Source organism: Physella acuta, unplaced genomic scaffold, assembly GCF_028476545.2.
Source record: "Physella acuta isolate Inbredline_101_S28 unplaced genomic scaffold, ASM2847654v3 ptg000562l, whole genome shotgun sequence".
Classification (NCBI taxonomy): Eukaryota; Metazoa; Mollusca; class Gastropoda; family Physidae; genus Physella; species Physella acuta.
The window spans coordinates 1,900,209-1,918,169 of record NW_026732081.1 but is presented as its reverse complement, the minus strand read 5'-3'; the positions used below and the strand labels follow the sequence as shown (position 1 = coordinate 1,918,169).

The 17,961-nt window shown below is 45.8% G+C and overlaps 2 protein-coding genes across 3 annotated transcripts in view; one reads left to right on the top strand and one right to left on the bottom strand.

The window, feature by feature from the left end:
* The first annotated feature begins 970 nt into the window (after positions 1–970).
* LOC131946564 (uncharacterized) lies at positions 971–6,571 on the top strand. 2 transcript variants are annotated; one of them, XM_059307418.1, is made up of 2 exons: positions 971–1,017; positions 2,827–6,571. In XM_059307418.1, exon 2 carries the CDS (start codon positions 2,957–2,959, stop codon positions 6,464–6,466), a length of 3,510 nt encoding a protein of 1,169 aa, XP_059163401.1. In that variant the 5' UTR covers positions 971–1,017; positions 2,827–2,956; the 3' UTR covers positions 6,467–6,571. The 2 variants fall into 2 exon arrangements, with proteins under 2 accessions (XP_059163401.1, XP_059163400.1); XM_059307417.1 differs by having other exon boundaries at positions 1,010–1,080.
* Positions 6,572–8,569: 1,998 nt separating this feature from the next.
* Positions 8,570–17,961, bottom strand: part of LOC131946557 (neuropeptide receptor 15) — a 37,177-nt gene continuing 27,785 nt past the window's right edge. The window contains exons 5-7 of the mRNA XM_059307408.1: positions 13,155–13,318; positions 11,356–11,512; positions 8,570–8,825 (exon numbers count right to left, since the gene is read on the bottom strand). Of these exons, the coding sequence (XP_059163391.1) occupies positions 8,610–8,825; positions 11,356–11,512; positions 13,155–13,318 (537 nt within the window). The 3' untranslated portion in view covers positions 8,570–8,609. The remainder of the gene's footprint in view (positions 8,826–11,355; positions 11,513–13,154; positions 13,319–17,961) is intronic.

Below are 17,961 nucleotides of genomic sequence, written 5' to 3'. Positions count from 1 at the left end.
CAACTCACAGCTGACTCTATGGGATATAGATCAACTCACAGCTGACTCGATGGGATATATATCAACTCGCCACTGACTCGATGGGATATAGATCAACTCACCACTGACTCGATGTGATATAGATCAACTCACAACTGACTCCGTAGGATCTAGATATAATCACTATCTACATGGGGGAGGGGGGAATTTAGATCTACTTACCACTGGCTCAGGGAGTCAAGATGATTAACAGACTCACTATTGATACCATGACGTGTTCGGTATGTGGCCTTTAATTATTTACTGGCTGCTCTAAATGTAAGGGGAAAATGTAATTAGACTTTATAGACATTTTTATCAGTCTCATCATCAATTGAAACTAATGATGGCAGGTATTCCAACATCTCCAGAACGTCCAATACAACAAACGGACCACATAGGCGTGCCCATAATGGGCGGGTATGGAAGTCTGATGTAGTCCCAGCCTTAGACTACTTCTTCGTTAATGATGATAATTTCTCAAACCCTTAAATCGTGTCTTCAATGTAGCCAAACACTTATATAATTTTTTTTTTGCTTTCTGAATTAATGATGGTTATTAACGGTGGAATTATGTTATGGAGTGAGTTAACTTTACTTCATATATATGCTGAAAATATACAGTTAATAAGACATTATTTTCTCAGAGGGGGTTCGATATATATTGATCACTCCTAATGGAAATAAAATAGGCCTACATCTCTATTTTAATTTTTAGTTTAGCTTTTCTTTCAAGATCTGTTTGGGTTTTTAAAAATTTAAAGTATTTAATAAAATAGTTCTTTATCAAAATCATGTGAACCAAAATTGTACAGTTGTTAAAAATACTATCGAATTCCATATAAGGACGTAATTAAAATTAAAGTGCACACTAAACGGTAGGCCAATTTTCTGACGTGCGCACCATTTTCTACAATCTATTTTTTTGGCATTTGTAAACACAAAAAGTGACCACCATATTCCGGAAATGAAAGTTTTATTGCTTCTTTTAATTGAAATGTAAACAGTAACATGTAGTTTTATTTTTACAAACTATTTCTGCCCAGATCTACACCAATATTAGTTAGTATCTCTAGTTAAAATTATACTAGATCTAGCTCATCTATCCTTGAGTTTTTCCCTTACAACTTATTGATTTCTAGATATAGAGTCTAGACTAGATCTAGATCTAGACTAGAATCTCTAGATCTAGAGTAGAGATCTAGCCACTAAGTTTTACATCACATGACACAGTGACCTAGTCTAGAATAGTCTAGATTCCTAAATTTAACTAAAATCTAGATTTAGATCTTAGATCAAGATTCTAGATCTAGATTCTAGCTAGATCTATATCTTCTGTTTCCTCTAACATTTTCTAGTTCTAGATTCTAGAATTTAGAAACTTTGTCTAGGCCTCCTAAGTGAAGTCGGCTGAAGACTTCTAAATCTAGATCTAGATTCTAGATCTAGATCTAGTAGCTAGTCCTTTGTGAGTGATTAGGAATTTATGCGTTTAGGTACCAGTTATTTTAGTTATAGACTAGATCTAGGCCTATTCTATTAGTTTTAGTAAGGTTTGCAAAATTAATTTTTTTTTTAATTTTAAATTATTAATACTTTGTAATTTAGAATCATTACTTTTGTGGTGACATGTAAGTTTAGTAAATAGTTTTTATAGTTATGTAGTAGATGTATATTCTAATGTAGCTTCAGGATATTTGTGGCTACACATTCATTACAAAGACAAATGCATACTAAGATTTTAGTTTTGTATTATAGCTACTTAGGAGTCATCCATATGTGGTGTGAAGCTTTTTTTGAAGATCCACACATCCCCCCTCCCCACCATCACATATCGTCACAAAAAGCTCGGCGGGCTCCTTAAAATGACGACACACCTCAGCCCACAACCCCCCCCCCTCCTCAAAATCGCAGTTGAATTTCTTTTAAAATATAGATTTGTTTCTAAAATATTGACTTAGCTCAGTCAAAAGAGAGTATATTAATAAATTTGTATTACAATAAAAAAAACAACAAGTTTCTAATATCAGTTTTTAACATTTTTTAAATGCAAAAGTGCGACGTCACACTATCTGAACACCCCCCCCCCCCTCCCTTATCTCACATCGTCACAAAATGACGATCTCTCTCCCCCCCCTCTACCTAGGAATGTGATGTCACACTGAATATTTGTATTGCTAATATAGCCAGTTACGATGTTTTAACTTTAGCCCAAGCATTATACCCTGACACTACCCAATCTATTACCCTGGTCATCCTACTTGACATTACCCCTACCACAGGTCAGATTACTTAGTTACCCCCTGTATAGTACCCCCCCCCCCCCCACACACACACACTAGGACTACCCCCACCCAGATGAGATTACCCAGTTACCCCCTGTATAATTCCTCTCCCCACCCCCACACACACAAACACACTAGGACATTACCCCCTCTTGGCCACTAGGACTTCCCCCCACCCCCGCCTGTGCATTATTCCTAAATCTAATCCATACACTAAGCTGAACTCTAGTTGTGAGGTAATGTTAATTTACATGGATAATTGACAGGGGGTTATTGATCTGTAGATAATGACGGGGTGGTATTGTACATCTACATCACCATATGCCAAGCTTGTACAAGTTTTGGGTTTGTTTATGTTGTTTCGCTTGAGTGAACATTAAGGTTAGGTCCAGGAGAGAACAAAGGTTATGTCAATTAAATTAGGGTTAGGTTTAGGTTAAAAATAGGTATTGAAAATAAAGTGTAAGCAGATCAAAATATATCGAGAAATGTTTAATTTTCCAATTTGAAAAACTTTTGTTAGATGTGAGAGGAAGTCAAGATCTGCGGACACACATATACCACTGACACGCCCCATCAGCTGACGGCCGAGAAGATTTGAGATGTGAGCCCTTATTCTACAGCTTCATTGCCATGGTCGCTCCAATCATTGCATGCCGTTTGCTGTCCATCAACAAATGGCCACGCCCAGGAAATTCATTACTCTGCATTCGCTGCTAACATGTTTGGTCGTGCTTCACTTCCGCCTAACGCCAGCCATGATCGAACCAGCTGTACACAAACCCCAGACTAGAACTAAAGTTGGGAAGAGTTGTCCACCTGGTTACTATGGAGACGCGTGCGAGCACACCTGTCCGCCAGGGTGTGACGGCACCTGTGACGAGATAGGACGGTGCAAGTCCTGCTCTAGACCCGGCGTCCAGCTGCCGGAGTGTCACCGGAAATGCCCAGTCGGAGAATACGGTCGGAACTGTGCTGAGACTTGCAGTGAGATGTGTTGGAATAAGGAGTGTGACGTCATATCCGGGGAGTGTCTGAGGTGTAGTAAACCCGGGTTCAGCTTACCCTCCTGCTCGCGGGGGTGTCTGCCTGGAACTTTTGGACCAGACTGCAAGAGTCTGTGTCCCCTGGTGTGTAGGGAGATGTGTGACCCAGTTAACGGCACATGCAAAGGGTGCTCACACGGCACGGGCCCGCTGTGCTCGATCAACTGCGCCAGTCAAGCGGACAGGGAGGCGTGCAGGCTGTACTGCCCCGGCAGGTGCTTGACCTGGTGCAGCACCAGCACCGGCCGCTGCAGCGTCTGCGTGCCGGGGTACCAGCCGCCCTTCTGCAACAGAACCTGTGACCGCGGTTACTATGGCAACGCGTGCAGCCAGCCGTGCTCCGAGCTGTGCCAGAACAAGACGTGCGAGCCGGTGAGCGGCGTGTGCTACGGGTGCAGGGACGGGTACGTGGGCAGGAAGTGCAACGGTCGCTGCATCCAGGGGTACCACGGGCAGGAGTGTGACCTGCCGTGCTCGGAGATGTGTTTGGACAAGAGCTGTGACTTCATCACGGGGGCGTGCCACTCCTGTAGGCCCGGCTACACGGGGATGTACTGTGACCAGCTGTGTCAGGCAGGCATGTACGGACACAACTGCTCCATGGATTGTCCGGACTCGTGTCTGAACACATGCGACCCCGTGTCTGGTCAGTGTCCGAACTGTGCGCCAGGATTTTTTGGCACTGTGTGCAACGAAACATGCCAGGATGGATTCTTCGGTTCGAACTGTTCCGAGATGTGCTCAGTGAACTGCGTCAACTTCCTGTGTGATGCCGTCAGCGGAATCTGCCTGGATTGTAAACTTGGCTACAGAGGTCCTTTCTGTGAGCAGTTGGTCTCAAACTTCAAACGGTACTCACAGCTTGAGCTTGCAGGTTTTATACTGCTAGGCTGTGTGTCTATAATCATCTTACTCGGTGTCACCATGTATTACTTTAAGCGCAAGGACCAGCCTAAGCTAAGCAAACGTAGCATCGAGTCCTCGAGTGATGATGCTCTCAGCGAGGAGGGAGACGACTCCATCCCGAAGCTTCTCATGCAGTTAAAAAACCAACAGAAAAACTCGGCCCTCAAATCTAAAAGCGATTGTAACATATTTATGAACAAATCTTCCAGAAAACCTGGCAGCTCGCCGTCTTCAGAAAACCTGGCAAAGACCACGTCAAGGTTGAGTTCTCAGTCCCGAGAGGGGAACAGCAAACTGGCCAGGTACATCCTGAAGCATGGGCGCACCTACACGCCCGCCGACGCCCCGTTCTCTAGAGACGAACGTCAAGAGCTGAAGACCCCGCTGTCGCCCCAGTTTAAAGCTCGGCACGTCACACAAAAACAGTCACCGCTGTTAACGACTAAAAAATTTTCCGATCCCATTCTCTTTTCAACCAACCGGCTTGTATCTAATTCACAAAGTAAACAGCGATTCACCGACACTCGGGTACTACCCCACCCCCTACCTAAACCAGCCTCACCCACTGAAAGCACCCTACCCCACCAGCACCATCGCCGCTCCCTCTCCAACTACGAAACTCTGTCAACAACTTATGGGGGTAAATTTCTCCCCAACGACCAAGGCGCATGCTCCGACACTGAAATGTCCCTGTACAACAGCAGACGGAAGGTCTCAAACAGCCCGCTGTACAATTCTTACGTCATTGACAGGGTTTCACAGATAGCGCTGCACAGCAACCCGACAGCCAGCGAGGACAAGAAGGTCATCTTGTCCGAGCGCATGTCCTGCTCGCAGTCCAAGGCCACGATATGCACCACCATGTCCATGATGGCTCACCCGTCGGACCCTAAAAACATGATGCCCGACCAGATGCAGATGGTCTTGACACAATCCATCAGGTCCAACATTACTAAAGAGGCACGAAGTACAGATTCTCTTTACGGCGTCTCGTCTAAGGAAGTTTTTCTAGAAAATTCCGCGTCTTACGGCATTAACGATGGAGCTATGCAACAAATTCGGACGTCATTAACAGGTAGTGTCAAGTCTCACGGCACACCTTTACCTGCAGATTCTGGCTTGAACAGAACACCTGCCGCCACTTCTCACACTAAACCTGATCTACGTCGAATGATCAGTTCAACTGCGCGCGCGTCTTCCTTTTACAATAACGCCGAACTAAAAGGCGTGGTTTCCGAATCTTTCACGGCCCACAGCAAACCCAGTTCAAATGATAAAGATTTGGGCTTCGAAGTGTGGCAGGCTAACGTACACAGCGAGGTGGGTTCCAGAATGTCACAGCCAAGTCTGAAATCTGTCAACAACTTACGCATGCAAAGCATCGGTGAGACGGAACTCAATATCGCCAGGCCGACACCCACCCATGTAGAAAGTGCAACCGTGGGTGGGGCTGCCCTACCCCAGGGTTCTGGTCCCGAGTCTGCGAACATTCTAGCGGACTGCCACAGCGGGGTGCTGAAGCCAAGCCCCGAGAGACACGTTGACACGCCGGTCGGGTCAAAAGGTCAGTCCTACAAGGACGACAGCTCCCTGTCGGGGGAGACAAGCAGCACGGACGTGTCCTTCATCTCAGGCAACGTCGCCCTGAAGGTCCCAGGTTCGAGACACGCCGACTCCTACGGGGAAGACGTCAAACAATCCAAGTCGACCACCCAGAGCTACTTAACAGAACGGGCCAAACAGTACCGTAAGATGTCACCCCCCAAGTATAAAAACCTCAACTCTCTCAAGCATTTGGTCTCCGGGGAGAGAATTGATTGGTCAGCACAGGACGACGGCCACACGTCCAGTAAAAACTACCTGGCTAGTAAAGACAGCTCCACGCTGCAAGAAAGCAAAACCGACCACAACCTACACCCGGCGGCTAAACTGGAAGCAAGTCACGCCCCACATACCACCTGGGCTCGACCTTCAGCCTCGCTGACCTTGAAAGGTGACGTGGTGAGCCCGAGGTTGATTCGCTGCTCCACCACCCGCCAGGTGTCGCCCATGTACAACCTCAAGGGTCTCTCCCAGCTGAACGCCAGGCTCAAGCCGCTACCCACCCCGCCACCCGAAGGCCGGAAGACGCTCAGACCGATCAAAAAGACGTCCAGTATCTCAATGAGCAGCGCCGTGTCCGGCCCAGACCCCAATGATCCCGAGGACTGACCAGTCACGTGATGAAACTTGCTGTCCCCATTGATGTTTAACTTCAGTCACTTTAAACTTTGTAATATTTTAATCAAGATTTTTTTTGAAAAGTTATAAATAAATACTCGGAATATATTAATTTTAATTTTGTTCTTTTCTTATTGTGACTGAAAAAAAAAACAATACACAGCTCACTTCCCAATTAAATTGATCTTGAAAGATTAAAATTATACTTGTATTGTGAGATCTAATCTATTCTAACACTTCTGAAAACAGCCAGCAGTTTACCACGTCTCCTTAAAATTTCTTTAGATATAATTACCGAAACAATAGATCTTTGCTTAAACACTTTTCAAAAACTCATACATTAACTAATTCTTGGTTTATTTTCGATACTACTATTATCCCACCACCCCTGCTAGGGTCAGCGCCAGATTTGTAAATAGTGAAGTGACTCTAAAGTAGCTAATTGCAGAAACAAAAATTCACTAAGAATATCAACATTCGTGCTAATTTGCAAACAACTTGAATAGCATGCAATTTTTCTCGTCAATACAATGTTGTCTAAACAAATTTCTTACATGACCACTATTCTGTGACATTAATTTGTGTGCTTTCCCGTTAAGTCTAATAGAAAACAAACAGCGCTGTTAGTAGCCTTGAGTTTGAATCGCTATAGCCCTAATCCCACTGTACCCTAATCGGAACCCTAAAATAAAGAGATGGAAGTTGTCCAGTTTTCTGACTTTACTGAAGCTTAACGATTTTCTACTTAAACAACAGACTTAGGGGAATACACCAACATTTTGATGAAGCAACATTTCTGACAATAATAACACATATTCATGTCTAGTTTTGGCTTTATTGAGACATATGCATTGACATCAAGTATTTACACATAACTGTAACATTCATCTCAGTAACAGAGAACAGGCTATATGGCTGAGTTTCTGCGGTTGTTGATTTCAGTTTGTGGGATACATATATAAGAAGCATGTACAATATATAACACATATCCAGGATAGGGAGCAGTGTTTCTAAATGGACATTTATATTGAAAATATATACTTTTACCAGTGTCCGCTCCCCCCCCCCCCCGAGAATATCAAGAGCCCGCCCCCCCCCCCCCCCCAGAGAAAAAAACTCTTAAAAAGAAACACTTATAGGGAATGGGGGCTGGCACATACAGTGAGGGTGGTGTGGTCGTTAGCCTGTAGGTCAGTAGTGTCACCATAAGATGGGGAGGTATGGACCAATTAAAGTGGTGAGACAAAAACATGACACACAGTAGACTGGTTTAAGTGGGTGACACCCAATGATCTGTTAGTTGTTTACTATGATTTTAGTGGTTGTCACCCAGCTGACTAAAGGTTTATGAAGTATAGTTCTTCTGTCTCAGTAACCACGGCATAATGGGAATCACGTGGTTAGCAATATGCCCATACGTCTTAGTTTCCCTTACATACGTCAGGTACAAATCTGAACAGGGTCGACAAACCGAGCCCGGTCTCCGAACTCGAGACTTTTAGGTTAGCAGTCGTAAGCTCTACTACACGACCACGTCGTCCCCATAATTGGTAGCACCAAATAGCCTATTTATAATTTCAGTACATCAAATAATCTCTCACCAGACTTCACTGATCTAGGTGACCCGTACTGAGGGTCAAGGAATTTTTTAATATGTCATAGTTGAGAACAAACATAAACACATCAACACGACAACACGATTACCAAAAGGAACCTTCTATCTCGGCTAACACAGTAACGTCCCATGTTTAAAATCCCGCAGGTGACCGTACATTGATACAGAGAATGCCGTAATTATGGTGCTATTTTTTAAAGTTCCTGCATCAGATGCCATTTCTTGCTTGTAATGATCCCGTGTGGTTGGTTGGGGTTGGTATACAGATACGACAACTGTAGGGCATGTGTAGGTTGGCGGAGCTTGTGGATCGTCTGACAGGTCAGTATACGATCTCCTGTGGACTGTTCTGATGTGGCCAACGTCGTGAGGCTGACCATCTTGTCCAAACTTGAGACTAACCAACATGTTCCAAACTGACCATGAAGTGACCTACAGTTCCGAGTTAGCTGATGGTACCAGACTGGTCATCCTGGCAAACTTGAGGCTAACCATCCTGTCCAAACTGACCACAGTGACCTACAGTTCCGAGTTAGCTGATGGTACCAGACTGGTCATCCTGGCGAACTTGGTGCTGGTGCTGAGTGTGGACTGTCGCCTGGGGTCCGGGGTGGGCAGCTGACGGTGGACCAGACACAGAACATTCCGGAAGTTGGTCCTGAAGTTCTGGCTGAAGATGGAGTACAGGATTGGGTTGGCCGCGGAGTTCATGTAGGCGATAACGCTGACTAGAACCTGGGGGATACAAGGTAGGTTGTGGGAGGTTGGTGGTAGGTTGGTGGTAGGTTGTGGGAGGTTGGTGGTAGATTGTGGGAGGTTGGTGGTAGATTGTGGGAGGTTGGTGGTAGGTTGTGGTAGGTTGGTGGTAGGTTGTGGGAGGTTGGTGGTAGGTTGGTGGTAGGTTGTGGGAGGTTGGTGGTAGATTGTGGGAGGTTGGTGGTAGATTGTGGGAGGTTGGTGGTAGGTTGTGGTAGGTTGGTGGTAGGTTGTGGGAGGTTGGTGGTAGGTTGTGGGAGGTTGGTGGTAGGTTGTGGGAGGTTGGTGGTAGGTTGTGGGAGGTTGGTGGTAGGTTGTGGGAGGTTGGTGGTAGGTTGGTGGTAGGTTGTGGGAGGTTGGTGGTAGGTTGGTGGGAGGTTGGTGGTAGGTTGTGGGAGGTTGGTGGTAGGTTGTGGGAGGTTGGTGGTAGGTTGGTGGTAGGTTGTGGGAGGTTGGTGGTAGGTTGTGGGAGGTTGGTGGTAGGTTGGTGGTAGGTTGTGGGAGGTTGGTGGGAGGTTGGTGGTAGGTTGTGGGAGGTTGGTGGTAGGTTGTGGGAGGTTGGTGGTAGGTTGTGGGAGGTTGGTGGTAGGTTGTGGGAGGTTGGTGGTAGGTTGGTGGTAGGTTGTGGGAGGTTGGTGGTAGGTTGGTGGGAGGTTGGTGGGAGGTTGTGGGAGGTTGGTGGTAGGTTGTGGGAGGTTGGTGGTAGGTTGGTGGTAGGTTGTGGGAGGTTGGTGGGAGGTTGGTGGTAGGTTGGTTGGTGGTAGGTTGGTTGGTGGTAGGTTGTGGGAGGTTGGTGGTAGGTTGTGGGAGGTTGTGGGTAGGTTTTCGGAGGTTGGTGGTAGGTTGTGAGAGGTTGTGGTAGGTTGTGGTAGGTGGTGGGAGGTTGGTGGAAGGTTGTGGTAGGTTGTGGGAGGGTGGTAGTTTAGCGGAAGGTTGTGGTAGATTGTAGGAGGTTGGTGGTAGGTTGTGGGAGGTTGGTAGGAGGTTAATGGTAGGTTGTGGGAGGTTGATGGTAGGTTGTGGGAGGTTGGTAGGAGGTTGTGGGAGGTTGGTGGTAGGTTGTGGGAGGTTGGTGGTAGGTTGTGGGAGGTTGGTGGTAGGTTGTGGGAGGTTGGTGGTAGGTTGGTGGTAGGTTGTGGGAGGTTGGTGGTAGGTTGTGGGAGGTTGGTGGTAGGTTGGTTGGTGGTAGGTTGGTTGGTGGTAGGTTGGTTGGTGGTAGGTTGTGGGAGGTTGGTGGTAGGTTGTGGGAGGTTGGTAGGAGGTTGTGGGAGGTTGGTGGTAGGTTGTGGGAGGTTGGTGGTAGGTTGTGGGAGGTTGGTGGTAGGTTGGTGGTAGGTTGTGGGAGGTTGGTGGTAGGTTGTGGGAGGTTGGTGGTAGGTTGGTTGGTGGTAGGTTGGTTGGTGGTAGGTTGGTTGGTGGTAGGTTGTGGGAGGTTGGTGGTAGGTTGTGGGAGGTTGTGGGTAGGTTTTCGGAGGTTGGTGGTAGGTTGTGAGAGGTTGTGGTAGGTTGTGGTAGGTGGTGGGAGGTTGGTGGAAGGTTGTGGTAGGTTGTGGGAGGGTGGTAGTTTAGCGGAAGGTTGTGGTAGGTTGTAGGAGGTTGGTGGTAGGTTGTGGGAGGTTGGTATGAGGTTAATGGTAGGTTGCGGGAGGTTGATGGTAGGTTGTGGGAGGTTGGTAGGAGGTTGTGGGAGGTTGGTGGCAGGTTGTGGGAGGTTAATGCTATGTTGTGGGAGTTTGTTGCAGGTTGTGGGATGTTAATGCTAGGTTGTGGGAGGTTGTGGGAGATTGGTGGTAGGTTGTGGGAGGTTAATGCTAGGTTGTGGGAGGTTTATCGTAGGTTGTGGGAGGTTGGTATGAGGTTATGGGAGGTTGTGGCAGGTTGTGGGAGGTTAATGCTATGTTGTGGGAGTTTGTTGCAGGTTGTGGGATGTTAATGCTAGGTTGTGGGAGGTTGTGGGAGATTGGTGGTAGGTTGTGGGAGGTTAATGGTAGGTTGTGGGAGGTTGTGAGCTGTTGGTGGTAGGTTGTAATAGGTTGTGGGAGGTTGTGAGCTGTTGGTGGTAGGTTGTAATAGGTTGTGGGAGGTTCGTGGCAGGTTGTGGGAGGTTGTGGCAGGTTGTGGGATGTGAATGCTAGGTTGTGGGAGGTTGTTGGTAGGTTGTGGGAGGTTGTGGTAGGCTGTGGAAAGTTGGTGGTAGACTGCGGATGGCTGGTGGTAGGTTGTGGGAGGTTGTGGTAGGTTGTTGGAGGTTGTTGATAAAGTCTTAGGCTTGGGGATACAGTCGTACGCAGATAAGGTACTATGTTTGGGGAGGTTGGTAATACGGTCGTTCGTTTGGGAAGTTAGGTGATACAGTGGTAGGTTTGGGAAGTTAGGTGATACAGTGGTAGGTTTGGAGCAGTTTGTGACAGGTTATAGGTTTAGGGAGGTTGGTGATACGGTGGGAGATTTGGTGAGATTTGTGATACTGGTGTAGGTTTAATAGTTTAACGCCGGAAATTCAACTCACATTTAACGTCCACATATCATGGAAGTCGTTATGCTTGAATGAACGGTAGACGAGCAAGACGTGTTGAGGGGAGTAGCTCAGGAAATACACCACCACACTCATCATCAACATCTTCACAACACCTTTGCGCGCCAGCAGCGCATCGCTGGCACGTTCTCTGTGGTTGAGAGAAGGGTCATCATGTTAGTGGTGTGTCGTGTCTGTGGTGTCATGTCACTGGTATGTCATGTCTGTTGTGTCATGTCAGTCTGCCAGTGGTATGTCAGTCTGTCAGTGGTGTGTCATGTCAGTATGCGGTGTCACGTCAATTTGTCACTGTATGTCATGGCAGTCTATCAGTAATGTTTGTGTCATTTCAGGTAAACTATCTGTTAGCAAACTATACATTGCACTTAACGATTATATCCAAATCTACTTTTAGTCAAACCTCCTTTTCATAGAAGGTGCCTTTTTACTCTTTTGTACACTGTTCATTTGGTGCGCAATTCCTTTTTCAACAAGATTATATTCTATTTTTTAAAAAATTAATTATTTGAAAATGGATTTTTAAAAAAAAGTGTCTTTATTCCGACTTGCACTGGAGTTGCCATCCCCATTAGTGTTATCTAAGGTTATTCGAGAAAGTTTAAGGGAGATCACTCCCGTTTTAATTACTGTGAAAAATCATATAATAAATCATTAAATAGACTACGATACACCAGTCGGAAGCTATTACTGTCGCATAACGAGCTCAAACGGAAACATAACCACAGCCTAGATGAGCTGTGTGCTTGAAGGTGTTCACACATTGAGGAAGTGAGTCATTAAATCACAGGCAGGTGTCAATGTGAGTTAGTGCTACTCAGGTGCCATACATCACAGACATCTCACCTGGATGGGATGTGGGTGCACTAACCTGCCGTCACTAAGTGAACTGTCGGTGGGAGCTTGATTGATTGTGTCTCAACAATCATCCGCGTCTCATCTATCTTACACACCACTAATGTAATTCCCGTTTCACTCCCCCCAGATATTTAGTTTTAGTTTCGTTTTCTCTACAGCTAGAAAAGAAATCTAGCGCTCACAGCCGTTATTAAATTTATAAAAATCACACCCCCACCCTATCACTTATCTCTCATATCAGTTCACCGCATACCGATCCCCACCTTACTTCTATATCTACCTTTCAATTTCGTCCTTTCTACTAACCCCCGTCACTCCCCCCCCCCACCTCCAATGCATTACCTTCTATTTCACCCGTGCAAACTGTGTCAAAAAAGAGCTAGATTGTATTTACATTCCATAATGGAATACCTAAAAGTCTTTTAATTTGCATCGTTCCAACATCTTTACAGCAAATCAGGCTTTTACCATCTCACCCACCACCACCATCCCAGCCACCAACCCTGCCTCATCCCCTTCACCCACTCACCAACCCACCCACCCATCCCACCAACCACTGACCAACCCAACCATCCCCACCAACCACTCACCAACCACTCACCAACCCACCCATCCCCACCTTCCCTCACCATTCCACCCATCCCCCGCCAACCCACCCACCATCCCACCCAACAATTCACCGACCCACCAACCCACCCATCCCCCACCAAACCCACCCACCCCCACCAGCCCACCCATCCCCCACCAAACCCACCCACCCCCACCAGCCCACCCATCCCCCACCCACCAACTCACCCCCATCAGCCCACCCATCCCCCACCCGTCCCCCACCCACCAACTCACCCCCACCAGCCCACCCATCCCCCACCCACCAACTCACCCCCACCATCCCACCCATCCCCCACACACCATCTCACCTACGCAACTTGTCTGAAGCATTAAACAGCTGTGTTGAGACCTTGGCATACAACGTGATCTGTATAATGAGTGGCACCACATAGAAGATGACGAACTCGATATACTTGAACACAAGAAAGTAGTCAAACGGCTTTCTGGGGAACCTGATGTGGCATAATTTCACCTGCGGAGACCAGATATGAATTATTAAACCACTTTGACCAGCGGATGAGGTAACTACGGGGCGTAATTGCAATTTAGTTTAATGGATCGTGAGAGTGCCAAGTCGAATGGGTCTGACGTCAGAGAACATAAATAATCTTTCACAGTTTGACATTTAACCTTTTGAATATTTTAAAAGTGGGGTGTGGTGTGGTGGGGGTGACGTACATGTTGTTGTGAAATGATGTATTTGGTAAGTTTTGATGTAACAGTCTAAAGTCAAACGGTAGAGCGCTAGATTACATACTATAGGCCTTGAGTTCCAAACCTCTAGTTTGAAGTTTTGTCTATAGAAAAGGGCTCCATGTGTATGCAATTTGATCCGTCATTTCTTGGAAACTAACGGTGGCTAGGTATGGTTCTAAACGCGCGATATTTTCATCTTCATGTCAACCTGACTATGGGTCAAAAGTCTTTGTGTCCAATATCTTGTGTTAAGTGTCTTTTGTAAAATGTCTTATATCAAGTGTCTTGTATCAAGTATCTTGTATCAACTGTCTTTGTATCAATGGTCTGTGTGTCAAGTGTCTTATGTCACATGTTAACGTGTCTTTGTGTCAAGAGTCAAAGGTCAAGTATCTTGTGTCAACTGTCTTTTGTAAAGGGTCTTAAGTCAAATGTCGTTTCTTATGTCAAGTGTCACGCATCAAATGTCATGTGTAAAAATGTCTTGGTGTCAAGAATCTTTGGCAATTTGCCACCGTTTATATTTTTGCTTGTGTCTATATTAATTTGTCCCCATGTCTATATTAATTTGTCCCCATGTCTATATTAATTTGTCCCCATGTCTATATTAATTTGTCCCCGTGTCTATATTAATTTGTCCCCGTGTCTATATTAATTTGTCCCCGTGTCTATATTAATTTGTCCCCGTGTCTATATTAATTTGTCCCCGTGTCTATATTAATTTGTCCCCGTGTCTATATTAATTTGTCCCCGTGTCTATATTAATTTGTCCCCGTGTCTATATTAATTTGTCCCCGTGTCTATATTAATTTGTCCCCGTGTCTATATTAATTTGTCCCTGTGTCTATATTAATTTGTCCCCGTGTCTATATTAATTTGTCCCGTGTCTCAGGATTCGTGTCCCACGTTAAAAACTTCCAGCAAGTTCTAGGTCACCGTGACACGCATGCCTCCCCTGAGGATCTGGACAACAAATAGGACAAGGACGGCCCTGGGCATGAAAGTGTAATCATTGTGGCTTCTCTACGCCATGGCTTTTCTTCAGGGAGGGGAATGGTTTTTTGTCAATGACGTCATTTATATTTTTGTGTGACGTGTTCAAACAAACGTGGGGTAGGGCTCTATGTATTATTGCAGTAATACGAGGGGGGGGGGTATTTATTTCGACATGGCACGAATTTTTCCTGAAACTGAGAGGGATGGAGAGAGAGGTTTCCATAATTGAAGCCTTGTCGATTGCACACGAATTTTCATTGGAGGATCAGGTTGGTTTCTTACGTTACACCAATGCTAAACTTTAGATCACGCTTAAAACTTGTCCTGCTAGTTAACACACACTAAATTCTTATAGACCCGTGAAGGGAGCAATGTCTCGATAAATGTATTTTACTACTTGAAAAACACGCCCGGTTGGAGCTATGTATAACCCAATTGTCTGTTTGGTACTGTTACAGTTAAAATATGTCTAGTATTATAACAGGTAAAATCTGCCCGTTACACGCGACAGGTAAAAATTGGCCTGGTACTGGTACAGGTAAATGTGTCAATCAAATCTACTGATTGTTGAACTTGCTGTATAAAATCTTAAAAGACGCTTAAAATGTGTTATTTCGCTCACACATGTGAAAACCAGGGGCGGAACTACAGTGCCGCCAGACCCCGAAATGCGGGGGGGGGGGGGGGGGCACGCCATTTAGGGACCCACAGCCGAACATAATAATTTTTTTAAAGTTAAAAAAAAATTAACTTTCTTGCATTTTTGACTTGATGGTTGTTTTGCAAAATGATTACCGTAGCTGCGGTTGGATTATCTTTATTCTATAGACATCACCCCCACGCGCTTGTATATTCTTTTTCCCTTGATTTTAAACCACTGTGAAAGCCGAGTCCTCTTTCTCTTACAATTTAACTAAGCAAAGATAAGCAAACGTTCAAACCACTTCCATGACTTATTTCTCTTTTTAAATAGTCAAATAGGGGTGCTCATAAGCTCCTTTTAATAGACTTGTACTAAACAAATTAAAAAGCAATTACTACCTACTTCTCTTAATTATTATTTTTTTATAAAATATTTACTAAAGAATGACATTGTATAAAAAGAAAATGTATTTAAAATTAATAAAATAAATACCGAAAAACATAAAAATAATCATAACGCGAGACACCATTTCTTCTACAAAGCTTTCATGTTTTATATTCTTTTGGTCGACTGGAGGTTATGTGGTCTTGTAGCCTCATGGCACAGATAAAGTAAAGCTGATTTTCACAAAACACACTGAAGCACTTACACACATGACATGATGTTGTATTTTGTTTTAATAGAATTTAAAAAAAAAATCTAAACCCGAACAGGCCAGCAATGAGTAGCATATGTTCGTATTTTGTGTTTGTATATATGTATATATATATATATATATATATATATATATATGGGGGGGGGGGGCCCAAAAATGTTTTTTGCGGGGTGGCCCTTTTTTTCTAGTTCCGCCACTGGTGAAAACGTACACTTGTAACTGAACTGTAAGATAAGGTCTATGAGGATGGGGTGTATGAAGATGGGGTGTATGAAGATGGGGTGTATGAGGATAGGGTGTATGAGGATGGGGTGTATGAGGATGGGGTGTATGAGGAAGGGGTGCATGAGGATGGGGTGTATGTGGATGGGGTGTATGCGGATGGGGTGTATGAGGATGAGTGTATGGGGATGGGGTGTATGAAGATGGGGTGTATGAAGATGGGGTGTATGAGGATGGGGTGTATGAGGATGGGGTGTATGAGGATGGGGTGTATGAGGATGGGGTGTATGAGGATGGGGTGTATGAGGATGAGTGTATGGGGATGGGGTGTATGAAGATGGGGTCTATGAAGATGGGGTGTATGAGGATGGGGTGTATGAGGATGGGGTGTATGAGGAAGGGGTGCATGAGGATGGGGTGTATGAGGATGAGTGTATGAGGATGGGGTGTATGAGGATGAGTGTATGGGGATGGGGTGTATGAGGATGAGTGTATGGGGATGGGGTGTATGAGGATGAGTGTATGAGGATGGGGTGTATGGGGATGGGGTGTATGAGGATGGGGTGTATGAGGATGGGGTGTATGGGGATGGGGTGTATGAGGATGGGGTGTATGGGGATGGGGTGTATGTGGATGGGGTGTATGAGGATGGGGTGTATGGGGATGGGGTGTATGAGGATGAGTGTATGAGGATGGGGTGTATGAGGAAGGGGTGCATGAGGATGGGGTGTATGGGGATGGGGTGTATGAGGATGAGTGTATGAGGATGGGGTGTATGAGGAAGGGGTGCATGAGGATGGGGTGTATGAGGATGAGTGTATGAGGATGGGGTGTATGAGGATGGGGTGTATGAGGATGAGTGTATTGGGATGGGGTGTATGAGGATGGGGTGTATGAGGATGGGGTGTATGAGGATGGGGTGTATGAGGATGAGTGTATGAGGATGGGGTGTATGAGGATGAGTGTATGAGGATGGGGTGTATGAGGATGAGTGTATGAGGATGGGGTGTATGAGGATGAGTGTATGAGGATGGGGTGTATGAGGATGGGGTGTATGAGGATGGGGTGTATGAGGATGGGGTGTATGAGGATGGGGTGTATGTGGATGGGGTGTATGTGGATGGGGTGTATGAGGATGGGGTGTATGTTTTATGGGGTGTATGTGGATGGGGTGTATGAAGATGGGGTGTATGAAGATGGGGTGTATGAGGATGGGGTGTATGAGGAAGGGGTGCATGAGGATGGGGTGTATGTGGATGGGGTGTATGCGGATGGGGTGTATGTGGATGGGGTGTATGTGGATGGGGTGTATGAGGATGGGGTGTATGTTTTATGGGGTGTATGAAGATGGGGTGTATGAAGATGGGGTGTATGAAGATGGGGTGTATGAGGATGGGGTGTATGAGGAAGGGGTGCATGAGGATGGGGTGTATGTGGATGGGGTGTATGCGGATGGGGTGTATGTGGATGGGGTGTATGAGGATGGGGTGTATGAGGATGAGTGTATGGGGATGGGGTGTATGAGGATGGGGTGTATGAGGATGGGGTGTATGTTTTATGGGGTGTATGTGGATGGGGTGTATGTGGATGGGGTGTATGAGGATGAGTGTATGGGGATGTGGTGTATGTGGATGGGGTGTATGAGGATGGGGTGTATGTTTTATGGGGTGTATGTGGATGGGGTGTATGTGGATGGGGTGTATGAGGATGAGTGTATGGGGATGTGGTGTATGAGGATGGGGTGTATGAAGATGGGGTGTATGTGGATGGGGTGTATGAGGATAGGGTGTATGAAGATGGGGTGTATGAAGATGGGGTGTATGAGGATGGGGTGTATGTGGATGGGGTTATGAGGATGGGGTGTATGAGGATGAGTGTATTGGGATGGGGTGTATGAGGATGG

Excerpts from the sequence above, each read along its gene's own strand:
- LOC131946564 (XM_059307418.1), top strand. The coding sequence starts at position 2,957 with ATGCCGTTTGCTGTCCATCAACAAATGGCCACGCCCAGGAAATTCATT.